This window comes from Aspergillus candidus (genome assembly GCF_002847045.1).
Source record: "Aspergillus candidus strain CBS 102.13 unplaced genomic scaffold BDW47scaffold_2, whole genome shotgun sequence".
Taxonomy (NCBI): Eukaryota; Fungi; Ascomycota; class Eurotiomycetes; order Eurotiales; family Aspergillaceae; genus Aspergillus; species Aspergillus candidus.
This window is the reverse complement of record NW_020194007.1, coordinates 746,161-773,598: the sequence shown is the minus strand read 5'-3', so window position 1 is coordinate 773,598 and position 27,438 is coordinate 746,161. Positions and strand designations below refer to the sequence as shown.

General features: G+C 52.1%; 9 protein-coding genes across 9 annotated transcripts; 3 read left to right on the top strand and 6 right to left on the bottom strand.

Annotated features, from left to right (window-relative positions):
- Positions 1-346: 346 nt before the first annotated feature.
- Positions 347-1,795, bottom strand: BDW47DRAFT_98251 (60S ribosomal protein uL4). Its single transcript, XM_024820602.1, has 4 exons — positions 1,648-1,795; positions 1,478-1,572; positions 1,268-1,418; positions 347-1,207 (listed from the first exon to the last, which is right to left on the bottom strand). Exons 1-4 carry the CDS (start codon positions 1,755-1,757, stop codon positions 448-450), a joined length of 1,116 nt encoding a protein of 371 aa, XP_024676321.1. The 5' UTR covers positions 1,758-1,795; the 3' UTR covers positions 347-447.
- A 392-nt stretch (positions 1,796-2,187) lies between these two features.
- Positions 2,188-4,101, bottom strand: BDW47DRAFT_26809 (lytic polysaccharide monooxygenase AA11 family protein). The gene is made up of 2 exons (XM_024818611.1): positions 3,952-4,101; positions 2,188-3,801 (listed from the first exon to the last, which is right to left on the bottom strand). The coding sequence occupies exon 2, from the start codon at positions 3,640-3,642 to the stop codon at positions 2,437-2,439; it is 1,206 nt and encodes a 401-aa protein (XP_024676320.1). The 5' UTR covers positions 3,643-3,801; positions 3,952-4,101; the 3' UTR covers positions 2,188-2,436.
- Positions 4,102-5,104: 1,003 nt separating this feature from the next.
- On the top strand, positions 5,105-5,590 carry BDW47DRAFT_98248 (uncharacterized protein). The gene has a single exon (XM_024820601.1). The coding sequence runs from the start codon at positions 5,173-5,175 to the stop codon at positions 5,392-5,394; it is 222 nt and encodes a 73-aa protein (XP_024676319.1). The 5' UTR covers positions 5,105-5,172; the 3' UTR covers positions 5,395-5,590.
- A 3,609-nt stretch (positions 5,591-9,199) lies between these two features.
- On the bottom strand, positions 9,200-10,126 carry BDW47DRAFT_122073 (IMPACT family protein; the record flags this gene model as incomplete). The annotated part of the gene is made up of 1 exon (XM_024815769.1): positions 9,200-10,126. One exon carries the CDS (start codon positions 10,124-10,126, stop codon positions 9,200-9,202), a length of 927 nt encoding a protein of 308 aa, XP_024676318.1.
- Positions 10,127-11,132: 1,006 nt separating this feature from the next.
- On the top strand, positions 11,133-12,613 carry BDW47DRAFT_122072 (uncharacterized protein; the record flags this gene model as incomplete). The annotated part of the gene is made up of 3 exons (XM_024815768.1): positions 11,133-11,198; positions 11,252-11,406; positions 12,112-12,613. The coding sequence occupies 3 exons, from the start codon at positions 11,133-11,135 to the stop codon at positions 12,611-12,613; spliced, it is 723 nt and encodes a 240-aa protein (XP_024676317.1).
- Positions 12,614-12,806: 193 nt separating this feature from the next.
- Positions 12,807-14,686, bottom strand: BDW47DRAFT_98241 (putative aromatic amino acid aminotransferase). The gene is made up of 3 exons (XM_024820600.1): positions 14,534-14,686; positions 13,891-14,467; positions 12,807-13,769 (listed from the first exon to the last, which is right to left on the bottom strand). Exons 1-3 carry the CDS (start codon positions 14,658-14,660, stop codon positions 12,845-12,847), a joined length of 1,629 nt encoding a protein of 542 aa, XP_024676316.1. The 5' UTR covers positions 14,661-14,686; the 3' UTR covers positions 12,807-12,844.
- Positions 14,687-15,701: 1,015 nt separating this feature from the next.
- BDW47DRAFT_122070 (LCCL domain-containing protein) lies at positions 15,702-17,831 on the top strand (the record flags this gene model as incomplete). Its single annotated transcript, XM_024815767.1, has 2 exons — positions 15,702-16,162; positions 16,220-17,831. 2 exons carry the CDS (start codon positions 15,702-15,704, stop codon positions 17,829-17,831), a joined length of 2,073 nt encoding a protein of 690 aa, XP_024676315.1.
- Positions 17,832-20,355: 2,524 nt separating this feature from the next.
- BDW47DRAFT_122069 (DUF1996 domain-containing protein) lies at positions 20,356-22,031 on the bottom strand (the record flags this gene model as incomplete). The annotated part of the gene is made up of 3 exons (XM_024815766.1): positions 20,356-21,589; positions 21,643-21,799; positions 21,854-22,031. 3 exons carry the CDS (start codon positions 22,029-22,031, stop codon positions 20,356-20,358), a joined length of 1,569 nt encoding a protein of 522 aa, XP_024676314.1.
- A 3,784-nt stretch (positions 22,032-25,815) lies between these two features.
- On the bottom strand, positions 25,816-27,103 carry BDW47DRAFT_98232 (uncharacterized protein). The gene has a single exon (XM_024820599.1). The coding sequence runs from the start codon at positions 26,567-26,569 to the stop codon at positions 26,324-26,326; it is 246 nt and encodes an 81-aa protein (XP_024676313.1). The 5' UTR covers positions 26,570-27,103; the 3' UTR covers positions 25,816-26,323.
- Between the last annotated feature and the right edge of the window lie 335 nt (positions 27,104-27,438).

The window sequence follows — 27,438 nt, the reverse complement described above, 5'->3', positions numbered from 1 at the left end:
GTTCCGGGATTGGTTGGGTGTTGATTGTGGGACTGATGGTTTAAACGGTCAATATGATGATGATGCTGATGTTGATGATTCTAAGCTATAGAACTTCATTATGAATGGTTGGAAAACATGAAGAGTTCGAAAAACAATCTGTGGTTATCACCGCAAGTCAGCTGAACGCTGACCGTTTGCATGTCTCTCAATTCTACTTTTTATAATCTAATTATCTACCTTGACGAAGATTACCTGTCAATGTGCCAGGACGATTGGTAAAGGTCCTGGTGATAACCAAAGCAAAGTGGAGTAATCTACTACGGAAATACTGTTGCTACAGTGCTACAGATATAAAATCACATGGTATCATTACAGCTGTTTGCAAATTATTCATTTGCTTCGGCTAAACATTTTTAAATAAACCCTATCTCGTCACTAACCGACCCAACACGATGGAAAGAAACCCTAGTTCTGGTGCAGAGTGGCGATGAAGTCCTTGGAGGCAGCGCCCTGGGAGCCACCGGAAGGCTTCTGGCCGAGCTTCTCCTTGGAGAAAGCAGCAGCGTAGGGGTTGAGGCGGAGCATGACCTGCTTGTTGCGGAGGGGGTTCTTCTTCTGGACGGCGACGCGCTTGGTGCGGGCCTCGCCCTTGGGGGCGCGGAGCACGGACTGCACCTCGGAGGAGTTGATCAGACGGCTGATGTCGGCGTTGGCGACCAGGTTGGAGGGCAGGTAGAAGTCCTTCTTGAGGGCGGACGGGGTGGTGGTGGTGCCGTAGATCTGGTCGAGGGCCTGGAAGGCGGAGGAGGACCAGACGACGAAGCGGCCGAGGTGGCCACCGGGGGCGAGCTGGAGCAGGTTCAGGGCGAAGACGTCGCAGGTCTCAACACCGGGGATGTTGCGGAAGGCGCGGACGAGCTCCTTGCCGTCGGTCTCGGGGTTGTAGACGACCAGGGGGCCGCGGCGCTGGCGGTGGCGGCGGTTACGCAGCTTACCCTTACCGGCGCGGGTCTTCTTGGACTTGTTGACCTTGACCAGCTCGGCGCCGGCGCCAAGGGCCTGCAGGAGAGCGATGGCGGCCCTAGTCTTGGTGAGGGCGGCACCCTCGAAGGTCTTGGACTCAACGACCAGGGGGACCTCGGGGATGTTGGCGACGCGGTGACCGCGGGCGAACAGGAGCGCGGGGACGGAAGAAGCGGCCAGAGCGGAGGCGGTAGCAAAGCGTCTGTTTTCCAGTCAATATCTTCCATCACCTTAACTTTCTCCTTCTCTGAGATGGATATACCTCTGGTTCACGTTGATCTTCTGGTGCCACTTGCGCCACACCTTGGTGGGAGCGAACATGCGACCGGAACGGCACTGGTTACCGAAGGCAGCCTGACCGGCACGGTGAGTACCACCACCGGAGACACGGGGGATACGAGCGACAGCGCGACCTGAAAACATCAAAATCAACCTCCAATTCCAACCTTCCAGTCCAGAATTTTCAACATACCGGTACCCCAAGACTCAGCAGAGGTCTGTTCACCAGCCTTCTCGCTCACAGCATAGGGCTGTCTCTTGTTCTTGGCCATGCCGGTGTGCACCTGCCTGTAAAACCCATTAGCCTCACCTCCCCTTCAATTCCTCATATTCCTCATATCCATCACAATTCCCCCAACGTACTGGACAATATCCGGGCGGATAGGCGCATTGAAAACAGCCGGCAGGGTAGCGGTAGCCCCGCTGGGCTTACCCTCAGCCGTGGCGATGGAGACGGTAGGACGAGACGCCATTTTTGTCGTGTCGACGGGTGTGAGGGTGGTCGATGTCGTCGTTATTCAGGGATTGAAGATCGAAGCTCACCAGGTGCGGGTGCGAAATTTTTCGCCTAGTGTTGGTTTGGTGGGTTCCAGGAATGCCCTAAACCCTGATTACTACTTTGAGCTTAGGCTACCGAGGGAGGCCCATTGTGTCTTGGCGTGTATTATGTAATATAATACTGCCGTCTGGTACCGCCTTACTCGGAACTCAGTCAACGTCCATACTTCGTTGTTTATCAACATGGACGGACTGTTTAGACAGACATGGCTAGTCCTGACGGTAGATCCATATACGTGCAAATATTACTAGTGCCAGTGAAAAGAATGCAGTTCCAAATCCCGAAACCGAACTTACATCCTATTAACCTACAGACAACTACACATCTACTAACTACAGACTCCGTATTGATGATGTTCACTCCAGATCTATTCTCTTCCTATTCCATCCCCAAAGATCACACGGCTAGATAAAAATGTACATACAGAAGAGAATGAAATTCAAGAAAAGTCCCTCACAAAGCCGGCCCGATGCCCCGCGACAGGGAACGAAGAACTCAAGACGTCGTCAAAAAGGCCAAGTTGACTCCTCTCTCCCCCTCGTTCTCCCGACCGGCGGGAGAGAGAGGAGGGAAGAGAGATAAGAGGTGGACGCTTAGGCGTGGTGGCCTCCATGAGCACGTCGGGCGTGACGCATCGCGGAGAGCATCCGGGGCTTGAGGGCCGTCACGGACAGGTTCTGAGTCTGCCCGGCCTCGCACTGGGTGCCGGCGGCCATGGGCTGCACTTCCGACCACTGACCGGAGGCGCAGCGCTGGAAGGAGGAGCCGTCGACGCAGTTCCAGAGACCCTCCTCGTCGCAGGCGCCGGTCAGGCTGCCCTCGGAGGAGCCCTTGGCGGGAGGGGTCGTGGCGGAAGGCTCGGGCTGAGCGGGCTCGGTGGGCTCGGCGGGCTCGGCGGGCTCAGCGGGGGCGGTAGGGCTGCTCGTGGCAGAGTCGGTGGGAGCAAAGACGCCAGGAGCGGGAGCCTCGGTCGCACCGCCGCTGGGCTTGGTGGGCTCAGGAGCGCTGCCGGAGTCGGAGGAGCCACCGCTGGAACCACCAGAGCTGGAAGAGCCCTTCTTGGTGCCAGCGCCGGCGAAGGAAGGAGTGCCGCTGCAAGCGTCGTCGCCATCGGACGCGAGGTTGCTGGCGCTGCCGACACGGTCGACATATTCACCGGGGTTGGGGAAGCGGATGTCGACGCTCTCCTGGGTGGTGCAGCCGTTGACGTTGGCGACGAACATGGCGGGGAAGTTGGCAGAGCGCTTCTCGACGTCGCGCTTCTCCTGGACATCGCGCTTGGAGGAGCTGCCGCCCTCGACGGTGATGGGGGCGCAGTTCATGTACATCTCACGGTTGCCGACGCGGTTGAACCAGGTCCAGGCGAGAGTGTACTTGCCCTCTTCGATACCCTCAGGGATCTTGTAGGACAGCGAGCTTTCGGGGCCGGCGCCGCCCTCGGGGAGGTTGCCATCCACGTTGGCGGGGCAGCCGCCCTCGATGGACTTGATGACCATCCACTCGGAGTCCTTGGTGGGCTTGAGGTCCTTGGTCAGACTGACCTGGCAGGAACCACCGCCGTGGACAGCGGTACCGGTGAAGCTCAGGGGCATGGACTGGCCGATCTTGGCGGTGGTCTCCTCATCGGGGGCATCGTAGACACCGCTGCGCTGCTTGCAGGGGAAGTCACTGCCATCGGCCAGCAAAGGCGAGTTGTTGAGGGTGGCCGCGCCGTAGGGAGCGGGCTTGGCCATGATCATGTGAGCATTGGCGGCGGAAGCGCCGAGCAGAACGGCGGTAAGACCAGTCTTGTAAAACATTCTGCCGATTGTATTTTTTGTTTGTTTTTTTATTGGTGCAGTTGGCGAGATTCGCAAAAAAATGAGATACTGTTTGACAGTTGAAGAGAATGAGATGTCAAGTTCTGATCGTACCAGACGGATCAGAGAACAAGGACGGTGGTAATGGCTGAGCAAGAGCTGATAGGTATGAAGTTAGCATATAGGATGAAAGGAAAGATGGCTGCCCTAGTGGTGAAGCCGAGGATATATAGCCGGGGAGATCTGAATGATAGGACGGTCCCATCGGACCGACGATATAGATCCACACAAAGAAAGAGTGTACAATACCTTTTATTGTTGAAAGGACAGTCTCAATGAAATGAGTGACCGCGGATTGTCTGGAGGGGGAACGTTCTTTATTGTCCCTGGCACGAGGCGTGACAAAAAAAGGCTTAACAATGGAAGATTGCAAGGAATGGACAATAGGACAAGATCACTTGAACAGCCAAGAAAAAGAATGAAGCAAAGAGTTGACAGGAACTGGCCTGTAACGGAGTCAAACAGCAAAAAGCGAACCTGCAAGAAGGACTGAAACGCACCAGCGTGGATAGGAAGAAGGAAGGTAAAGGAAGCGCCGAGGATGAGTCGCGGGGAGGGGGTTGGGATTATATAGAGTCAGGGGGACTCTGATTTACTGGTATTAAGATTTTATTTTTTCCAGGCTTTACCGAGGAGAGAAAAAGCCCAAAACCCAAATGGAGTTTTTAAAACCAAAACTATAAAAAAATAAAATAAAAATAAAAATAAAAATCATAGGAAAAAAGGAGGAGATGCAGGGAGGTGTGTGTGGAGAGGGGGACAGTGACAGCAGAGAAGAGAGTGATGGATCCCCGATGGACCATTCATGGACCATTCATCAGGCAGCGCAGGCAGGACAATGCTTGTATGGACTCTAGTCAAGCGATGTGAAACCGCTAGCAGAGGATCCATACCGGACAGAGATATCTCGAGTTTATTTATATAAAAGTTATATTGATTTTCGTATTGAGATTGCCTAGCTAGTATCCCTATTATTGATTGATTCTATACTCACTATTCTCTCCTTTCTCTCTCTTTTACTCCGCTTCATACTCCTCTTTTCTACACAGCTATTGTTGGATTGATAGACCGATGAACATCGCTAAGTCAGTAGTAGTCAACACAGGCGGACGGGATAGCGCAAGGGATTGGCTGATCCAGGCTCGATTGGCGCCGCGGGACGGCATCCTCAGCGGATCCACCGCCAATCAGGGATGCATTGCCACGCTGGTCCGAGGAATTGCAAATATTTCGTCGAAGGGAAAGAAAAAAGAAAATAAGAATAATAATGATGATATTAATAAAGAAGAAACAGTACACAATTGATAAGATGAAAGAAAGATGAGATCTATCAATGTTACAATCCATCATAACCAGAACCATGTTACAACCCGTCCCAGGTACACTGACTGATCAACGCACTGTGGACAACGCTAACCATCCTCCAGAGTATAATTTCCACTCGAATACGTATCCATCCGGTACAGGAAAATGCCCCCAATGAGTCGATCTCATCCACCGCCAGCTGGACCCGTCGAGTCAGGTCCAACGTCAGGCCTCCATCTAGCCCTGGGGCTCTGGCCCCAATGTGGTGGCCAAATCGTACTCGGAAGTGATAGTTCCTATCCACATCGACCCCATACAAGGCGTCTCGTCAGGATGAGAGGAGAACGTTGTTACCTTCCCGTACCGCCGCAAGCCCTCCGCCCGTAATCGTAATTAATTCCCCGACGGGACCCGGGATTGTGGCGAAGGTTTCGAGACATGGGCAAGACTGAGCCACTCGGACTGTAAATCCAGGAACAGACGTTCAAAATAGAATTCTGATGCTGTAAGGGACGGGGACGGCGGACGGCGGACGGCGGTTGGTAATCAAGGAACGGTCTGTAAGGTACACTCACACACAGACACGTATGTACATCATATTGCGTCCATGTTTATACTTGACCTCAGCTGATGTCTTCCAGCCTCTCGCTCGCCTTGGTTCCGTTCGGATCTCTCCGCGCTGTAACCAGGGGGAACAATGGCAAAGGCCTGGAACGGAACCGAAGGTTGACTGCGGTGAGACAGTGGGGAACTCTGTACCCGTACCTGGTTCTTCACACATTATCTTATCCCTCGTTAGGTCATACAAACTTACAAAGGCATTATCAATATCAACCATGTCCAACTCACCACCCTCTATCCTATAATATGAAAGATCAAATGACCGGCATGTGACGAAAACACATACAATCAAACAATTAAATGAATGGAATGCCATGGTGGTATCCGATCCATCCCCAACGCCACGCTCCACTCCACAAAAACCACGCCGTCGGCGCCACCAACCAGACACCAAGGGAAAAAAAAAAAACTTCGATCGGCCCTCCGTGGCTGACGTTTCAGGTTGATTTCCTGTTCCATTGTTGAGCCCCCGCATCGGAGCCTCCTATAAGACGATAGAAATGGACCACTCCTAAGTACCTTAGGTGCCGAACAACCCCTCGAAGGCGGCACTACCTGACCTATCAGCTTCCTTGGGGCCTGAATCGGGCTTTTCGCCTCCACAATGATTTGTTCAGTCCGACCGTTAGCTTTGGAGATGGGACCTGAGTTTCTGTCTGGTCATCTCGTTCTTGGATTGTGATTTGTTTGGGTCGTTGGGCTGGTGCGGTCTAGGGGCTGGTTGGCACTCCGTATTTCATTTAGATTATAGTATGGAGCAGTTTTTCTTATATATCGTGGATATTGGGTAGTATCATCCTACGGAAGTCGTCCGACCAGTTGTGAAAAGTGATCTATCCGCCAGAGGATCGAAAGTTTCCGCCGTTATCCAGCGCCCTGTCTGAAAACTCAATAGAGGGGGTAAGAAGAATTTTTATCCCTCGTACTCCACATGTAGGAACAATGCACAATGAGGCAATTCCACCTACGAGCAGGGTTTGCCCCAATCACCAATCGGCCCGATCGAAAAGATAGGTAAGATTCCCAACCCACACCGGCGGCCACACTCGACAGATAGACCGATCGCCCTTGGATAATCGGTGATGCATCGATCGTCACGATCAAATGGTATCATCTTCAGTGTGTACGGAGTAGATAACTTCATGTTCGGTCGAACAGTATCCACAGAACTGTCCAGAAAATGTGATCCACCCGCGGAGAATCTCCAACGAACAGGAACAGCTGAGCCAAGACTTTCGAAGTGCATGTGTTCGTGTTGGGTCTGACGGGTTTCATAACATGTGTAGGTATCTATGGAGTACATTATACAGGAAACGCGCATTGGTTCTAGACACCTTCAGGCTTGCTTTTCATGAGTTTAATATATTGTTCTTGACCCGGGAGTAGGAGATGGTATCGTTTATGCGTTGGGAAATGCGGTCGCCTTCTGCCCCCAGTGAAGTAAAATATATAGCCGACTCGTCAATTCTTTCTCTACATATCTATATCTACTGGCACGGATCGATGAAAATGATCGAAGCATTGATAAATCGATAATCCTCTCCAAGTCTATGAAATAATAAGTTGTATAAAAGTCCAGAAGTCTACAGAAACACCGTCATAGGGTATATATATGTCAGCTGACACGTCTACCGATTACAATCACCGCTTCTACATGTCTCATTTAATTAATACCGCCAACACATTGAACAATCTATATTACCCAATTGAAATCAAATGCATACCACAGACGGTCTACCACATCTCTCGACCGAGTCTATATACAACCTATTCTCAAGTTTGATACTAGCATAAACCTCGCTACCTACACCACGGAACTCCACGGAATAGCTGTAGCCCATAAGTGGTCCAAAGCCACATGTGCCTGTCTAGACCTAGGCCCACTAGTTAGCACATGTACCGAGTAGAGTACGTGCAGTGTACGCCCGTTTTAATACAACCTAGTCCAGGGTGGCTGGCAGGAGGCTGGCTAAGCACTCACTTGCGTAGTAGCCCGAGGTTCCTGCATCTCACTGCTCGAGGTGAGGTACAGTCCCACGCCCACCACCAGCCCTCCCCAACAAGTATGTGAATCTTGTAATCCACAGCATCGAACCACTGCAGGACTGTACAAGCCCGCTGGATCCACATACAAAGCCACGCAGAGATATCGCGTCAAGATGTACGTAAGATGCCCCATAAACAGGGCAAGGCAGGTGGATCTTTGGGGCCAAAGGATTTGCCTCAGTAGTCGATCATTGTCGAGGACGCCACATGGATTGGATATACTGATGCTAATGTATCTGTACGGAATAGAAATTCATACTCTGAGTAGGTAGTCAACTAAGTCAATTATCTTCAGGGTAGGCTTTACTCTTTTGCTCGCAGAGCATTATTTATGCAGGTCCTCGTATTAGTAAGGATTTATCAACCACCTGAAGGTGGTATCAACAAAAAGCCAAAGCCTCTGACGAAAGTAAAGTTAAAACCAGCAAAACCGCGGCAAAAAAAGACCGTCTGTTTGACTGATAATAGTCGGATTCGAACGCACGACCCAAGAAATTAGAGTTGGAACTTGTTTTTGTTTGACCAGTCATTTTGATGTGTTGTTCCATATTGAGCCATCGCGGCCAAAGGCCGATTCTGTGCTCGCTTTTTGGTTGATGTAGTACAACAATGCTCAATACATTCTAAATTAATGAGATCCTTAATACTAAATGAGACCTTTCTTTTGCATGTTATTTTTTTTTTGGATCATCTGAATAACATGGGGTAACTGGTTATTTCCATGTACTACCACGGTGTCTCTGTACATGGCGGTTAATCCACGAGACCCCTTCCATACTCTAGTTCGAAGCGTGCCGAGGGCCCACTTAACGCATGTAAGGAGAGATATAATAAGCACGCGACTTCTATTTACTTCTCTAAATTGCCGTCTACTCCAGAGTATAATACACATGGATGTCTTCTATCGGTACTCGCACAGCCCCATACAAAGCACATGAATGGCCAGCCATCCACCAAAACCAAAACAACCCGCTGAAAGCACACCCCTCGCGCCAGGGGTTCACTCGTTGCCGAACGAACGAAGTAACACAATGTCTTGTCACATGGCATGTTCCATCCCATCCATCCCTTGGGGTTAGGTTTTGCGTCAAACAATCGGTTTTGGGCGAGGTGTGGCCTGATGCGATGCGATTGGTGGGTTTGTAGTAGGTAGGTCGTTAAGATGGATCATGTTTGGTTTCAGACTGTTTCTACCTAGCCGTGGACTTGAGGGGCGCGGTTCGAGGGTGCCTGAGTTGAGTCGCTGGTTGGGATTGGAATGGGCGGTTAGCCTTGTGGTTTGGACTGTCGCGTGGTGATGAAGTGAGGATATTCGTGGTGATTTGGTGTACTTCGAGGATGTAGATGTCGCACGTGGAAACTTCATCCTGGGCTGTTGCTGAAACTTCTGCGCTGTGTCTTTGGTGTCGGGTAGCACAGTCACTAAGAGTAGATCCGCTGCTGTCAGGCAGTCGAGTCGAGACGACTCGAGTCCGGCGCCAATCCAAACATCAACACCAAGGCGTCCACCAGTGAGGCACTTGAATCACCTCTTCCCCTTCTTCTTCCCCTTATCCTGACCACCACCGCCAGCACCCGTCTCCAAATTGAAACCCCCCTTCACCAACGCATCACGCCCAGCAGCATTGATAATGCGGAACCGATCCGGCCCCAGATGAATCCCACCATACCACCGCGTAACGACGACCACCACATCCCACACATCCATCAGCTGCATTAGATGTAGTAGCCGTCCCCCAGCGGCCGCCTCCCCGTCGTCGTCGAAATCCTGCACGATCATCACCTCACCGGCATCACCCCTGCCGCCCGCCCGCGTCTCCTTCACACGCCACGCGCTGATATTATGCGTCGCGGCGGCGACTTTCTTCTCTGTCGCTAGTAGGTGGTCGATGCAGGACTGGGCGTGCGCCCCGCTGTGGACGCGGGCTGCGCGCGCCACGAAGACGGACTTCTTCTCCGATATGACGTCTGAGAGGGTCCATTGGGGTGGGGGGTGGGTTTCGTTGAGTGCCTCCTCGTCCCTTGTCTCTTGTTCCTCCTCATCTACCCTCTCTTCTGCTTGTTGGTCGTGATGATTGGTATTGTCCGCGGCGACATCCTCGCCAATGCGCAATTCCCGGAAGGCATCACTGGCCTCGCTAATAAGGTCGAAGAGGCAGACGGCGCCCGGGTGGTGCACGCGAGCGAGCACGTCGTGTAGCGCGTCGACGGCGAGTTGGCCTTGGCCGCGGGCGGCGGTCGATGCGGTGCCGAGAATGCGCGGCGCGGTGTCGGGGTATGTGGTGTCGCAGGCGAGGAGGAAGGATAGGTGGGGGTGGTCGGGGAGTTGGAGGCGGAGGGTTGTCGCGGTGGGTTGTTGGTCTGTAGTGGTAGTGGTTGGGACGAGGGTGTCAGGGTCGTAGATGGCGTTTATGGCTTCGATTTCTTCGGCGAGGTCGGTGTTTTCCGACATATTGGTGGTTGGTTGGATAGGTAGTAATATGAAGTGCTGTTGGGATTGATTGAATGAATGAATTGTGGATGTCGCTGTTGCGCTTCGGGTGGAAAAACTTTCGGTCGCTGTCGCTATCCGATGTCACCGAATTGATGTCCACATTTGAAAGAATGATTGTTTACTTTAATGGTATGATGTCCATGAGAAAATCGTCAAACTACGACTTTCATGTCAACATTCCCCTCACTGTCACGTGAGCCTTTCGATGTCGCATTTTGATAATGGCCACACGAGAATGTATTCAATAGTACGATAACCCGGATCTGGAAATATGGCACTTGATACCGTATTCACTTCCAGTGGCTGTTCTATTGTACTCATCTGGTCTCCAATGTCTATTATTCACTAATATATACCAATCACACGCTAAAATTCGCGTTCTGCTGTCACTGGCTTGGGTCCTTAGGGAAGAGGCCCTGTTTCAATATATCAACCTATGCATGCTGATTCAGGTGGATGATAAAACGAGTATCTGCCTGATCGAGTTGAATCAGTCTATTTGCCCAGTTGATCCAATGCCCCTCCTATCTCCAGATACACGTCAAGTTATACAGGTTGCTACGCTGTACGGAGTAATGCCAAACAGCCTGGTACTGACCTAGAACCCTATATCTCATGTTGGTACTATCAAAGCTTGAACACGGACGGACAAGATCTGGATCAGGATTAGAATCTGGATCCGTAGCTTCCCAGCCAATGTTCAGCTCTAAACGATGAGCTCTGGTCTGGCATTCCTCTATCCATGGCTTCACATCAATCAGATGCATCTTCCACCAGACCCTGTCTTCGCCACCCAACTTTATTTCGATATTACGTCTCCAGTCCTGTGACAACCCCGCGGAATGATTGCCACCAAAGCAGTATTACTCGTATATATCGCGCGGAGGTCTACTAGGTCTTTTGACACTGAACAACCCTACATGTCCATACCCATCCACATACAGACAAACAGACATACAGCAAAATGTTCCCGGCACTTGTCGCTCGCTCCAGACAGCAGGTCATCAACCTGAGAAACAGACTCCAGGCGGTACGTCTCCCTTATGGACTCCATCCTAACCCAAACCAAACCAACAAAAACAGCCCCCAGACAGACGCCGCCCCACCTCTGGCCACATCCCTCTCTCCTCCCTACGCTACCAGTTACCCGCGTGGGTGACGGCCGGCGGAGGCATGTACGCGACGCTGCACGGGGTGTATCTGATGATGCGGGCGTTCCGGAATTTGCGATACATCTAGTAGGAAATTAGCAAATTGGATTGGCGTTTGGTTTGTCTTGTGATATGATCTGTGTAATTGCAGTCTTGGTTAAGCCAATTGAGTAGGGGGTGATTGTGGCGACGGATGTACCGTGGTCGGATAAGCCATGCGCTCGCTCTCAGGGTCTGGATTCAGCTCCACATAGGAAGGTTTGTGGGGTAGATGTTGCTCAGCGGCGAAGTGTGGTTGCATGGTGACGTCAATAACGATCGACATTTGTACTTCCCTGGGATCGTCGTATATAGATAGCTGGGAGCAGCTAGCTGTGGTGGGTTAGTCTTATCAGACCAATACATTATTGATTAAGAAATCAAAAACAGAAAGACAGATATTGATATCGATATAACCGCGAAAATGATGTCGAGAACCTCCCTCGCAAGGGGATTCAAACCACCCACTCCTTATACATCTCTCTTCCTCCGCACATACGCAGCGCCCTCCATGCCCCGACCAGACCCGCCCATCAACAACGGGCCTCTCTTTGGCAATCGTCCATTCATCCGTCACACTCTCAACCAATCTCCAGGACTATCACGACAGCATCTTCCCAAACAGCCCTCTCCTCCTCCCATACCACAATCAACACAATCAACAACAACAACACCAGCCCAATCACAACCAACCCCCCAACCAGTCTGGCACACCACCTCCCTATCAAGTACCCCCGAACCAACTCTCCTCAGCCTCTTCTTCGACAGACAAGCGCTCCACCCCTCCCCCGCCGAAACCGCCCAATTCGGCACCGACGACCAAGTAGCGCAGCACCCCTCCTCCTTCGACCCGAGCATTACAGCCCCGGAGCGGGAGTTCCTCGTGCTGGACGAGGAGTGTCGCGTGGTCGGCGAGACAGACCCGTTACTTGTCAGTCCTGCGAATCGCGAGGTGAGTCGGCTACTGAGTCCGACGGAGCTGGATCGGGCCGTGCAGGGGGGCGTGAAGATTGGGCCGAGTGCGAGGGGTTGGACGAATAAGCATGGGGCTGTTAGGGTTAGGGCGGTTTCGGTTCCTGGGGGAGCGAAGGAGGTGGAGATGGAGATGGGGACGGGGAAGGGGAAGGTGGAGGTGAAGGGGGGCAGGGGCATGAGTGTTGGGGGTAGGAGGGCGCTTGGGGTGGATCGGTATGAGAGGTTGCTGAGGGGGTTGAGGGAGGTGCAGAGGAAATCGCGAGGTGGGGTTGCGGGTTGATTCTTTTTCTTTCGTTTTTCGGTAGGGTTTATGGCGTTGATGCGTATGGCGTTTATGTGTGAATGACCCTAAACATGCGGGGGGATATGGATATGATGTTATGGGATATGGGATATGGCTACTATGATATGAGGTGGATATGATAAGGATGATACGGACGGACAATATGAACCACGAAAACAATGTATCAAGAACAGAATGCTCACGAATCACAAACATCAATGAAAAACATTAATTGACATCTTCCAACCCCTCTAAATCCTTCACCTGCCAAAAAGCTTTCATCCCATCCGTCACCCTCCTCGTAACACCCTCCACCTCCTCAGCCGGCATAGCCGCAAAACACAACCTAAAGAACGACGCCGCCTTCTCCACCACTGCCTCATCCGGCGCAAACATCGTCCCGGGACCCAGCAGACACAGATACGGCTCGCGCGTGAGCATCACCCACAGCGCACGTGTGAGCCTCGCCTCCGCATACTTGCCATGCAAGGGATGGTTCTCCAGACGCACGCGGAGCCACACGAACATGCCGCCTGCGGGCCGCGAGAATTCGTACATGGGGGTGCGCTCGATGCATTCCCATTCGTTATCCTCCTCGGTGTCGGTAACGGCGTTGTCGTTGATGTCGACGCTCAGTATGTGTTGCCCTTCTTCTAACGCCGTGCACATGTCTTGCATTCGGCGCTGGTAGCCTTCGCGGAGGCCCTCGAGCCAACGTACCCAGCCGTCCATGTGCCAGCCGCTGCTGCTGCTGGTACTACCCGCCTGCTGCCCCAATATCAACTCGGCGACCATCGCCTGCGTGAACCCCGACGGCTGCTGCGTCGTTGTCTCCGTGATGCGCGTCAGACGCTCGACGACGGCCGGCTGCGCTGTGATCCATCCGAGGCGGCAGCCGGGGGCGATCGTCTTGGAGAAGGTGTCGAGGCGGACGACGCGGCCATCTGTGTCGAGGGAGAGATATGACGGGGTGAGCGAGTCTAGGAAGGGGTATCCGGATGATGTGTGGGGGGGTGAGTGGGAGTTGGTGTCGTACTGCAGGTTCCAGTAGGGGTCGTCTTCGATCAGGATGATGTCGTATTTCTGGCAGATGGCGTAGAGCTCTTGTCTGCGGGGAATGGACTGGGTGCTTCCTGTGGGGTTTTGGCCGATTCTGCTGATGTTAGTCTTGTATACGTTTGTTAGATGAGGGCGGTCACATGTGCTGACATGCCCTAGACGGGATTGCATCCTTCTCTAAAAACACAAAAGCGAAAAGAGAAGAGAAAACCTACGTAATGGTATACAGTAAATGCGGTCTCCTCCCCCTCCGCTCATCCCAGTTCGCCAACACATCAGCCAATCCACCCTTCCCATGGGGTCTCAATCCCTGCGCGTCCAGCGCCACAGGGACAACATTAAGACCATGAGGCTTCACCTCCTGGATGGCATTCATGTAGACGAACTCCTCGCAGAGGACACCCTGACGGCGCGAGACGGGGTCCCGACCAGGAACCCAGGGCTCCGAAAACAAGTTGATAGCCTTGGCGAAGCCGTCGGTGGAGCCGCAGGTGAGGATGGTGTCGGGCCCGTCGGCATAGGGGACGTGCGGGTGGAGGTGGTCGCGGGTGAAGCGGCGGACGAATGAGGCCATTGGTGGGAGACCCTCTGCTGTGCCATATTGGAGGGCGGTTGCGAGGTCAATCCTATGCTGGGGGTCGGAGGTGGTTCTTTCTTTGGGGATGAGGATGCGGTTGGTGGGTTGGGTGGTTGTTGTGGAGGAGGAGGAGGTGGTGGTGGTGGGGAGGCGCTGGGGACGGGCGGTTTTGGCTTCGAGGGTGTCGTAGGGGAAGTAGGAGGCGTTTGGGAGACCTGTAGATTTTTATTAGGATGAATTGGCTGAAGTGAACAGAAGATAAGGTAAAATGGGAGTGGTACCGCCGGCTAGGTTGGCAATGCCTGGAATGAAGAAGTACTTGTACAGGTCTTTGATGTTGCTGGGTTCGCGTCGTTTGGCCGTCACGGAGAAATGATGGGAGAGGTCTTTAGGGGGTGATAGAGGCATGATGATATCAATTTCGATCGTGTTCTATTCTATCTCGCTCTGCGATTGATATTGTACCACTGGTTCTTTGTGAAGGGAAAAGTTAGACATAAATACACCAAGACCGTTCAAGATAACGGCGTTAACGTTGCTTGATAAGCATCAGTCTGGTTTGGATCTAGTCTAGTTTCAGGATCATCCACATCATTGGCAGTTGGACTTCGCCTGATCCGATGTCTTGAGTGGAGACCAGAGGGGCCGACTTAGACGAGGCTGACATGGCATCCATGGTTCATCCATCCATTCGCGGTCATGGAGTTGTAGCAACCACCTGTAATTGATGGATTGATGGACTTGAGAGGCGAGAGGATCCATACTATCATAGATAACTAGGCAGGTAGTAACTACCTATCCTCTACTCCGTACTCCGTACTATAATGATAATCTCCGAGCCCTAACGCTTCGTTAGTCAGGACCGTTAGATGAGGATCATCCATATGATGTCAGTCCAATTATAGCCTCACGATCAACCATCCGGGGGACCCCACTGATATCTATTAGAGTACCATTCAGTATTGTCTATCTAGGTATTCTTTCTGAAGAATCAGGACTATACATCTAAATGTATACACATCTATATAGGGACACAACAAGTACCCCAGAACAGACGGCCAGGAACGATGACATAAGCAGCGGTGATTGGCCACCACCGCCACCTGCCGATCTGTTCCGGTGACTCCAGTTCTTTCGCTTTCACGTCTGCCTTCATCTTCTGCTTCTCTTCTCTCTTCTCTTTCCCTCTTCTTCCTCACATCAGATCTCTCTTTTATCTACCCCTCGCTATCGTTATTCCTCATTGTCTCCCGGTTCGATCGTTTCTTATGTCCTTGTCGTCGGTCCGTTTCGTCTGTTCGTCCGACGCTTGTTAAGGTCCCTCTCCCCATCTCTCGTTCGACCAACGTTCTGTCCATACTCGTCTTCGCTTCGTCGTGCCCATCTCGTTCTCAAATCCGATTATATTGCCACCGATCTGTCTATTGAAGACGCAATATCGCCCACAGCATGTTTGGTGAAGGTCCCGAGGATGGCGCTCGGGTTTACATCCCACCGTTGTTGGATGACGAGACCCGCTCTACCGATGCCGACACCGAGCATCTCCTCCGTCCAGATGATGAAGCCGGGCATTATCTCCCCGTGTGGCTGACGGAGTCATCCAAGTCCTTCCGGTGGGGCTGGGTTCCCCTCCCCATCCGAAAGGCCGGTCGAGCCACCGCCAACTGGGTCAAGGGCCCCGATCCCCCGCATGATCTGCTCTTGAAACCCTTGCTCCCTCGCCTGCAGGAGATGCCCGTTCGCCTGCTCGACCGATTCTGTCCCAAACGCAAGCATAAGATCACCTTACTGTGTCTGCTATATCTGGTGTGGTTCTTGCCCTGGACCATCATTCTGCTGCACTCGCGGTCCGGGGGTCATATCGAGGGCTATGGAACGCCCCAGACCCTGTCCTGTTCGACGAGTTTCTGGTATGCATATCATCTTGCTCCCCTTTCACACAACCATCCGTATTGACCCAACCACAGGGAATCCGGCAACGAATGCGGTCTCAACGGAAATGACTGTCGACCCTTTTCCGCCGCTTCCATCCCCTTCCGGTGCCCCGCCAACTGCCGGGACGCCAAGCTGGGCGAATTCTATACCGTGGGCAACCAGACCTACAGCTATCAGGGTCTCGTTGTGGGCGGACCCGAGCCGGGTTCTGATGAACCTGGGGTCTATCGGGCCGACAGTTTTGTCTGTCAGGCCGCGATCCACGCCGGTGTCATCACTAACCGCGTTGGCGGATGTGGCGTGATCAAGCTCGGTGGCGCCGCGCACTCGTTCCCCGCCTCGGAGCGCAACGACATCAAGTCCGTCGGCTTCCCGTCCACGTTCCCCAAGTCATTCAGCTTCGTGTCGCTCTCCGATTCGCAGGAGACCTGCCCGCAGGATCCCCGCTGGACGCTGCTGGGCATCACGATCGGCGCCGTCGCGGCCCTGTGGTTCTTCTGCACCTCGCCCGCCGTTCTCTTCTTCAGCACGTTCTTCATGATTTTCTGCCAGACCGGTTTGGTGTCGGACCCGCCGTCGTATCCCATGCTGGCCGACCTGGTGTCGACCCTGCTGTCGCGGCTGCTGCCCGCCTCGTTCGTAGCCTACGTGCTGTACAAGTACTGCGCGCGGCCGCTCCTGACTCCGCTGTCGGCGCCCAGCTACCAGCTGACCAAGGCCTTCCTCTACGTCCCGCCCATTTTCATCGGGGCCCTGAACAACTACACCTTCGCGCGTCTGATCCCCCTCGAGCGTCTGACCCCCTACGACATCCAGCAGCAGCCTGGGGCCAAGCTCGCGCTGGCGCTGGTGATCCCGACCGTGGTCACCATCATCCTGAGCCAGGCCTGGCAGATCCGCCAGGGTGGCGTGATGCCGCACTACCTCAAGATCTACGGCACGATGGCCCTGATCTTGCTGATCCTGCTCCCGCTGCCGGGCCTCCGCCTGCGCATCCACCACTACATCCTCGCCATCCTGCTGATGCCCGGGACCGCCATCCCCACGCGCCCGTCGCTCATCTATCAGGGTTTGCTACTGGGCCTCTTCATCAACGGCATCGCCCGATGGGGCTTCGCTTCGATCATCGAGACACCCGCCGCGCTGGGCGAGCTGGCCCCGGGCGCGGGTGGGGCGCACGGCTGGTGGGGCAGCACGTACCCCAACGTCACGGACGCGTCCGTCAACATCACGCTGCCGGACCCGGGCTCTCACGAGGCCTTCCACGGCAACGGCAACATCACCTTCGCCCTGTGGGAGACGGACCGGATGGACAAGTTGGGTGTCGACGGTGTTTCCGTCCTGGTCAACGATGTCGAGCGTTGGCGCGGCTACGTGGACGAGGACCCAGAGGGCGAGTTCACCTGGCACCGACACGGCCACAGCGGCCTGGAGCTGCAGCATCAATCTGTGATTGAGAGTGAATATGAGCTGGACGAGGCCGATCTGGAGTCGGACGACGACGACGACGACGACGACGACGATCTCAAACCCGACGTCTTGTTCTTCCGCTTTGCCTTCTTGCGGGGCGCCGAGGCCGGCAAGTACAGCGGGGCTGGGGTGTGGCTGCAAGAGGGAGATTGGATATCACCGCCGTCTCCGTAAATCTCTTTCCTTTTCTACTTTGTTATATATGTCTTGTGCTTAGACCGGCATACATGGTTGGATGTGTCCCGGACGTGTTGGCCGGGTGGATGGAGATGACGTTCGGTTAGGTTAGGCTAGGTTAGGTGTTTGGTGGAGGCGTTTCTTGAATTAATGATTGAATATGAGATTTTTACTGATATCCGACACTTGTATATGAGTAATGGGCAGTCATGTAGACTGGGCCTGGTCATAACCACCCTATCTTACCCATCATTTAGCTACTGATGTATCATTTCTTACATGATCAGAGCAACCCAATTTCTACAACCACCCCATTGCATACAATTAGCCAAACAGTCTCATCCGGATTTCCTTGGCTGCAATAGTTGATCGGTCGATTTAGATTCTTCATCGTGTTTGTACGTAATCTGCAAAATTATCTACATCATCATGCAAGGTCTGACCATGTCGTTGATCTGTGAATATACGTACGTTCCACGGTAACTGTATATCAGGATAACTGCCGTAATACCCAAGTAGATAGCTATCTACCTACCTATATATCTATCGATCTATATATCTATTCATCTATCCATACACCAATAACGACAGACAGGCATATCCACAGACATGAGTTGTGCAAACCAAACAAAGCTTGATATCAATACTAGAATGAGTAGTATCAGATAGGTGTTTCCGATCTACACCATATTAAGATCAAGGAGGAGAATGTCACGGATAGCACGAACCTCCATACCACTACTACGTAGTCGCAACTGTAGTCGTTCCAGCGGGACCAGAAAGGAGCAGGAGTAACAACAGGTAGTAAACCCAGATAATACACCCCCAGAAGAGGAAAAAAAAAATAGAATAAAATAAGATGAAATGATCATCACCACATTAACAGCCAACCACCTCCGCCAACAAAAAAACACCACCGTGTTAACCCAGTGGGGGGGGAAGTAACATGTTCATCTCATGAGAGTCGGAATACGCGATGAGCGGTTCGCTGAGCGGTTCGCTGAGCAATTCGTATTATAATGATGAATGATGCTTGGGTGGTTTCTATCTCTATTCTCTATTATGAGGGTACATCCTACATACTACTGTGCTCCGTACGCAATGGTGATCATAAATGATGATATAAGGAGACAACTCCTACCATGTATTCTGTTTTGTCCACTAGTTGGTTACTTTTGATTAATACTGTAGATCAGACCACAATCGAGGGTCTACGTCATGTTCTCGTTGATTGTTTTGTATAGGGAGGGCTATCTGTTATCCATTTATTTAGGTATCTATCTATCCATCTCACAACTGAATAACTACCTATATCCTAGGTGTATACCGATAGAACAAATCCACCGGCCCTATACAAGAAAATTTACATATACAGTTGATACCCCCGTAAAAAAGAAGAAGAAAAAAACCTCATCCTTACATCCCTATCCAACAGACACACCCTAATCCAACTAAACAATCTAGCCTTCTAGTGTCTCCTTCTAGTGTCTACCCCTCCCTAGTCGTCCTAGTCCTCCTAACCCCTACTTTAGTCCCTAGTCCAACTCCAACCCAACTCGCCTCCAACTCCGCGAACAGACCGACGATCCTAATCCCCCTCCCTTCCCCCTTTCTTTCTGTCTTCTTCCCCGCGGGATAGTACTACCGACTTAAGCTTTTTCTCCCCTGTCCCTATCTGAGACAGATCGTCATGCCTACAGGTAGCAGAAAGATGGATACGCAGTAGCATGTATATTGTACACTGTAGTGGAGAAATTTTCTCGTGATGAATGAATCCATAATATAATCCAGATAGTATATCTATCTGACTGTATAACTCCAGAGCAACAATAACAAAATTTTGCAACGACAACGACAGTGCTGAGTATTGTAATGAAACGAGAATACCAATGACAATAACACTAAGGAAAGAGAGAGAGAGTATTGCGGACGACCAGCGTCGGCAAAAAGTGAAGAAAAAGAAAAAAAACCATACAATCTGGTACAAACCCCCCCAGACCATAGTTAATTGGCTATAAAATCTAACAAGACTCCCCCCAATCCGCGTTCTCATCTCAAAAGAAAAGAAAAAAAGAAAAAAGACAAGACGAATGTCTTACGCTTCAACCCATCTCGTCAAGCACAAGCACAATGACAACGGCAATGACAAGGGAGAAGAGGGAAAATTGTGACATTTACATCCATTTGAAATTCGAAATATGAAATGAGAAGAAAAATTGACAGTAAGATAAGATAGTGAAGGTATCCTGGGGGCTAAAAAAGTATCATCCATGAATGGGAGCCCGCGCTCGGCTCGGGGAGGGGGATAAAAAAAAAAGTAATGTGACAAAAAAAGTTATAGATGAGAAACACGGAATGGGTGTGTCGCTTGGGAAGAATGATATATGCGTGCAAAGCCATTACTTTTTAGAAGTATAAGTGAATGGCGCCCAAAGAGTGTCCGATGTTGAGAATCCCGCTTCGTCGCTCATCTTCACCCATCAGTCATCAGTGGGCTGGCCCCATCGACGGGGTGAACCGTCTAGTGGGCACGGGCACGGTGACCGTGGGCGTGGCGCCGGCGGTGGGCGTGGGCAGGCTCGGTCGCCATCGTGACCTCGGTGGAGACGACGGTCGTGGCGGTCGTCAGGGTGGTCGAGACGGTCACCATGTCGCCGGTCTGGGTGCCCACGGTGCTGCCCTGGTCGTCGACCAGGATCACAACCTGCTGCTCGACGAAGACGATCTCCTGGGTGATGGGACCCTCGATCAAGGAGGTGACGGGAGTGGGGGTCCAGGTCGGGGTCGTGGTGGTGCTCGTGGTCGGTTCCTCGGTGGTGCTCGGGGTCGGGGTCTCGGTCGGGGTCTCAGTGGTGCTGGGGGCGGGAGGGGGAGTCGTAGTGGAAGATGCGGACGTGGTCGAGCTCTCAGCGAACATACCGCCGATATCGGGGAGAGAGATGCTGGGGAGGCCGGGAAGGGTGGGGAGAGCGGGCGTGGAGGTGGACGCGGCGGAGGAGGAAGTGGGAGTGGAGTACTTGATGGGGAAGGCATCCTCGGGTCCGTACTCGATAAGGAGCTTGTTGGGCAGGCCACCCTTGCACTTCTCGACGTCCTCGTCTTTCAGGAGGTCGGGGAGGTCAAAGGTGCAGAGCTTCTGTTTGATCTCGGACTGAAGCTCGAAAACGGGGCAGTCTTCGACCTCACCGGACGGGTTGGTGCACTGCTCGACGGCCGCCTCCAAAACGTCCTGCTCCCAGCCCTGGATGAAGTCGGCGTGGTAGCCGAATCCGGTGGGGTCACCGTGGGACAGGACGAACTCGCCCTCCTTGTGGCGGAAGGCGTAGGTATCCCAGATGGTCTCGAAGAAGAGCGAGATGAGGCGAGTCTCAAAGCCCTCGGGGCAGGTTCCGTCCATGACCTGCGAAGGATAGGCCATGTGGGACTTGTGGTCTTTGGTGTCGACGTCCTTCCCGTTCCAGCACGAAGGGAACATCAGCTCGATGCGGATACCATCTTTGCAGTTCTCATCGAGATAGGTCTTGTTGGGCATGAAGTGGCGTCCGAGCGACGGTTCCGCGTCGGAGTCGTAGTTGAGGCAGTTGAACCCAAGCGCCTTCGCGGCCAGGGCCTCCTGGGAGCCCTGCTTGCCGGTCCACTCGGACTTGGGGGGATCAGGAACGGGCCAGGGGAAGGAACGCTTGAAGGGGTCACCGGCGATCATGCGGAAGCCCTCAGGGAAGGCCTTCACGCCCTCACCGTACAGAAGGTAGTAGCTGCGATTCGATGAGCACGAAATCATGGCCCCTAAGGAGGAAAGAGCACTTACGCAAGCATGCCTCCCACCTCATCCACCAACTCGGCGTCGCCATCTTCGTCCACGAAGTAAAGCGCGGGAGCCCAGTACGCGGACTTGTCCTGCTTGACCTCGCAGGAGGTACAGTCGGCGGCCTTCAGGACGTCGGCGTCGGACGACATGGAGAAAGCTATCGGAAATCAGCATCAAGACCAAACTCCAGGCACGCGGGGTTCAAACTCACCGCCAGATCCATGGACGGCGTGAACGTGGTAGGAGGGCTCGCCCGGGTCCATCAGAGGATCGATACGGGCCAGACCACTCCGGCCACGACAGGGAAGACGCCAGAACGCATCAGCAACGCTGGAGAAGGCGGCCAGGCATGTCACCAGGCCGACATCGAGCCGCATCGCACGAGGCATGGTGGTAATCGAGCGTCAATAAAGATCAAAAATGAGTGACAATAGTGGGTTCCAAAAGGAGTGTCGTCTTAACGAGCGAATCTGTTGACTGCAAGCATCACCAGGCGCGGTAAGTAAAAATTCCCATGAAGAAACTGACGAGCGACCAGTCAAAAGAAAAACCAAAGGAGTGTATGGATAACGGGGATGTCAAAAAGTCGTGGTGCGATCGATCTTGCTATTCCCCCAGACGTAAAATGATTGTTGGTCGGGCCGTGGGGCTTCGAGTGCTGGTATAAGAACGTCGATTCGATCGCAAGAATGAGATCATAACAATAACAACAATGACAAAGCACCATAGACAGGAAGCGAGGCGTCCAGGGGTCTGGCCAGCAAGATCTTTGAACTTCTGGCTCACATAGATGGCTCGGTCTCAAGCAAGGGGGATATTCCCTTGCATACGGTAGGACATCCCGCCACCACATTTCACACGAGGTCCTGGCATCTGGACGGGACAGGGAGAAGGCGGACAAGGGGAAAGCAAGATGGGATTGGGTAGAGGATAGCATAGAAGGACTACAACTGCAAAGAAATCACGGACGTACCCTTCGTTTCGAAGTTGGGCAAGGGATGTCTGCGTGCCGATCAATACCTGTGTACGCCACGACAAGAACCGGGGAATGAGGGATACCGTAGAAGTCAGAAGTCTTCTCGCGAGGAATTCAATGTCTCTCCGGAAAGCAAGAATCGATTCCTCGAAGGTTACGCTGGGCGAGGAATGGGGAGAAAGGGCCCTCAGTAACGAAAGAAGGGTCAAACAAAGTGGTAAACGAAGGACTGTAAAGGAAGGACTGGAAGGAGTGAAAGAAGGACAGGGAATCAACTCGCAGGATACAATCCCAAGGGCAGAGAAGAAAAAAAGGGTAAAAAAAAAAGGAATCAAAAATAATGAGTGGAAAGACGTCAACGCCGTCTAATAACGATGGGGTGGAATGGGGAAGGAGAGAGAAAGTCGGCTCCTAAACCAACAAATGATAATTAAAAAAGAGGAGCCCGCGACGAGCTTCCAAGACGATGGACTACGCAGGAACCAGTCCGCTAGAATCATGGGCCCAATTACCGAGGGGCATCCGATAAAAAATCAGGTCCCAAGCCTTTTCAGGGTCGACACTCATTTTCCCCTTTCTGCGTTAGGTGGTGCTAAAGAGGAATACATTTTGTCGAGCACCAACCCCCAGAGGCCAATCCCCTTGAGCAGTGGCATGCGACCAGACTATTGGCCTTGGTTTTCTTGATTTCTCGTGACAATCATCCGAACCGAACTCTGCACCATGGAGATGTATCGATAAGGAGTATGATCTGCTCGTCAAGGTGGAATTAGTTATCAGGACAGTGGGGGCGTAAGAGCCGGGCGCCACCGCGCGGGGGTTTGGAACCAGAACGGTTGAACCCCTTTTCCCCTATCACAAAGTTGAATTAATCTCCGTAAAATAACAGGGTGAGAAACGAGGATGCCTCGTGCGACAGCCATGGCGGAGAAGAGGGAGGTTCTCCATTTCTCATTTGAAGCCAAGAGGGGCAGTGTGCGACCGGGTTCCATGGGGGCCCCACTCTATCCCAGACTTAGAGACTACTGATCTCCAGGGGTAAGAGCGGTCAGACTGAGCGTTGCGAGAGGAAGATTTAACTTAAGTCAGGGAGACCCCCAATTGAGGGTTGAAGACTATGTGAGGACGATTTATGGGTCTCAGGGGACGTCTTCACAGTACGGATTATAATAATGGTGTATGGAGTAAAAAGGGGAAACTCCCACATGAACGGGGAAAGCAGAAAAAGAAGAAGGAAACTAGAAGGGAAAAAAAAATAATCAGAAAAATAAAGAAGTGGACCTCTCGACGCCAGATGGAGCAAATCATCGGCTGTGCCTGAGTTAGGTCGGACGCCAAGGGAGTTGGGTCAGGGTTAGTGCAGACTGGTGCGGTATGCAACTGCGAGTGACGAGCCACAGCGACATCATACGGGGGGTCACGGATCCCTGAAGGAGTCCCAATCGTGACATCACGCCCGGTGATAGACACAGGGGCGGCTGGTCGACTTTAAAATCCGAGGTCCTATCGCGTGGGTTGGAAAGGGCTGTATCCTTGCGATTGAAGGGAATCCATCCCAGGCGAACGGGTTCAACCCTTGGTTGACTGACTCCTGGTCGGATGACTGGGGGATCGGCTCACCCGATGTCCCAAACTTGACTCACTAATGATGATAGTAACGATTAGGATGGACCCAGCAGAGGATGAGGAAGGGAAAGGGGAGTTTCAGATAGGCTGGGACGAACTGTGGACACAGGACGGTTGACCAACGGCAGGGATCCAAGCTTTGGAAGCATAATGAACTTTTTACAGGGTATTAGATTTCAAAGATTGAAGAAAAAAATATATACAAGAGATAAATTAAAAAAAGAATTGAACCATCAGATCCGAGTGAAACGACAAGAAGGATGATGGAAAGACGGATGAGAAGTGAGTCCGGTGGTTGTTTGATGGGTTTCGGGACGCTAGACCCGATCGAGACACAGGTCAGCAAGATCAGATCAAGCCAAAGTAACCTCAATCTCTCATGGCTGCAACTAGCGCCCAGAATGGAGCAATAATCGATGCGTTTATTCCCATCGAGTGATCAATATGGAACAGATTTCGATCCCTGCAGCGTACACAGCCATCTTGGATTCTGACAAGCCAATTCTAATCGACACAAATGTATTGTTCGGACATCTCCACACAACAATCAATATATACGCCACCAAACACGACAATAGAAGATTCTGCAATCGTTTCGGTGCAACAGTGGTATGACTAGTATCACCGTCACGAGATTTAGCCCTTCCTGGCTGCGACGTGAAACGATCCAGATCTGAAACCATTCGCCCCTAAAATAGATTGTTCGTGATCAACCAGGTAGAGCGATTTCTGAGGATCTGACATGTACGGAAAGTGGACCATTCCGAGCCCCGCTGATGGTCTCAGGAATAGGCATCAGTATTTTGATTTGTAGGCTCTGATATGATAAACGACAGACTAGACAGGCTTGTTCATGCCTTGATAAGTGACCGGAGGAGTCATTGATCAGACGTCTGATAGACCTGATCGTAATAAATTGACCCTGTCATGAAGTCTAATGACTCGCACACCTGAAACATTCCAAATATCTAGATTCGAGAGAGTGGAGCACAAAGTGCCCTAATGTTTGGAAACTCTGACCTCTCCGATCAATGGTCTTGAGCCAATACGCTCTACTATCTCACTGATATGCACTATAAAACCAAGTCAAACCCACGGCAAATCAATCAATAGCTGCGCCAACAACCAAAACCGTCCAATCCAGTAGCGCGACTACAAACTTGCTTAGAATATGGGCAAGGCAGATGAGAACAGTCAAGATTTTTGGTTGAATTCGACAATCCTAACGACTCAACCAAGAGTTGAGGATAACCGCAAGATTCCAAGAAACACAAAGAGCCGAAACAGCGATCTATGCGGGAAAACGCTGCATGTCAGCTGATGCTGGCCGATTGCATGCCTCGCGATTTCACGGAATGTAGCTAACCATACCAAGCCAAGCACTGCAACCCATCTGCGTCAACGGATAACTTGCAGCCTGGGGCCGTCTTTAAGCTACGCACCTGAACGCCCAGCATAACCACCCACCTCTCCCCACGCCAACATCCCACCTGAAACGTGAGACGCCTACGGTAAAAGAGAACGTCTCACACTATCCGCTTCACAACAATGACAACCCCTCCAAAGTAGAAGTTGAGTGCGGTATCACTTATCACTAGAGCAAAACACGAGGTATCTATAACTATCCCACCGGGTGTATCCGACAATAAGGAACGGCCTGCGATGGCAGACTCTTTTACTGATTTGCTGGTCCCCTTTACAACCGGTCCGTACCCGGGGTTGCATCGCGCGTAGATTAGAAGTTTCGTGTTGCCTGTGAATAGTTAGATGGTTAGGGTTAGCTAAGTCTGGCTAGGACGGAAACGAGCATTTGCCGTGAGAGAGGTGTCTGAGCGGAGAGTGGGACTGGTAGACAGAAGAAAAGTAACTCCTCGATAGTACTATAGTATGTACCGTTGGAAAATACCCCATACGCGATGGTCGAGACAGCAACGGGTTTGTTCAGTCAGATCGAAGAAGAGAAAAAAGAGTAAGATCTAGCAACTTCCAAGAGTCGCCCTTGACCGTTGGAAATCCAGCGTAGGACAGACCTACGTCAAGTCATCAACCGGCGTAGTCAGTGCGCATACCACGGCATAATCAATGCGAGACAAGACGTCCGTCACCAACTAACCAGACACGATCGTCCCGTGTATCTATCTCTCTATCCGTCTCCCGAGCCAATACCGACGGCGGGGTTATCGCAGCCAAGACGGCCCGCCATCTGATTAGTGAGGCGGGGGGGGGGGATACGAAACCCGTCCGTGCTGTCTGTGCTAGATACTCTCGGAAGATCAACGTCAGATCACTCATGAACTCATTGTGAAGGCAAATGACTGCCTGCATGTTGAGATCGGGTCATGTTAGCTGGCATGGCCTTGTAACATGGGGTGGCAATCAAGCAAAACCATGTTGCGACCCAAACATACGAAGCAGTATCCGTCACTCCGCCGCAAAGCACCCCTTAGGTCTTGGATTAGGAGATGGTTGTGAAGGTATCAGGGATACCCCGTGATGGGGGAACCGCCTGGCGGCATGGGCGGGAGGGAGGTAAAATGGGAGGCAACCTCATAGGAACACAGTAAAAGAATACCAGAGAAGCTGTTAATTGCATGCCGTCATCCACGACGAACCTCTGATCGACAGCGTCTATGATATCTGCATATTAGGCCAAACCCCATGTGACCTGATCTGGCTATGCCGTTTTGGGTTATCAGATCCAGCCCGGCGATCGAGCGCCGCCCGCCAATCGCTGCCAGACGGACTGAGAAGGGACAGTCTTTGGGAGTAATTGAGAATGAAATATGCAGCTGGTCTGGTGGTCAGAAGGGATTGATTGCTGGGGCTGAATTGAACTTTGGCGTGGGAGCAGGGAATGGATTAGGGTTAGTTTAGCCGTGCATTATACCGGGTAGACATATTGTACAGATAGTTATAGGGATAGTACGGATACATCGAATGATATACGGGGAGGTATCGGGGGTAACCGCGGAGATGTTGCCCCACCAGGCGTCCATCACATGAGTCTTTTGTTTACTATTCTATTAAGACGATTTAGAATGGAGACATCTGCCCCGTGACTTCGACTTCGGAGGACAGGAAGACCGGTGAATGGGTCCACTTGGATTGTATTCTATCATGCTGATGAGATACACTATAATGTCCATGATTTCACCAGCTGTATTAGGGCTTGGAGCAGCTGAGCACGCGCCTGA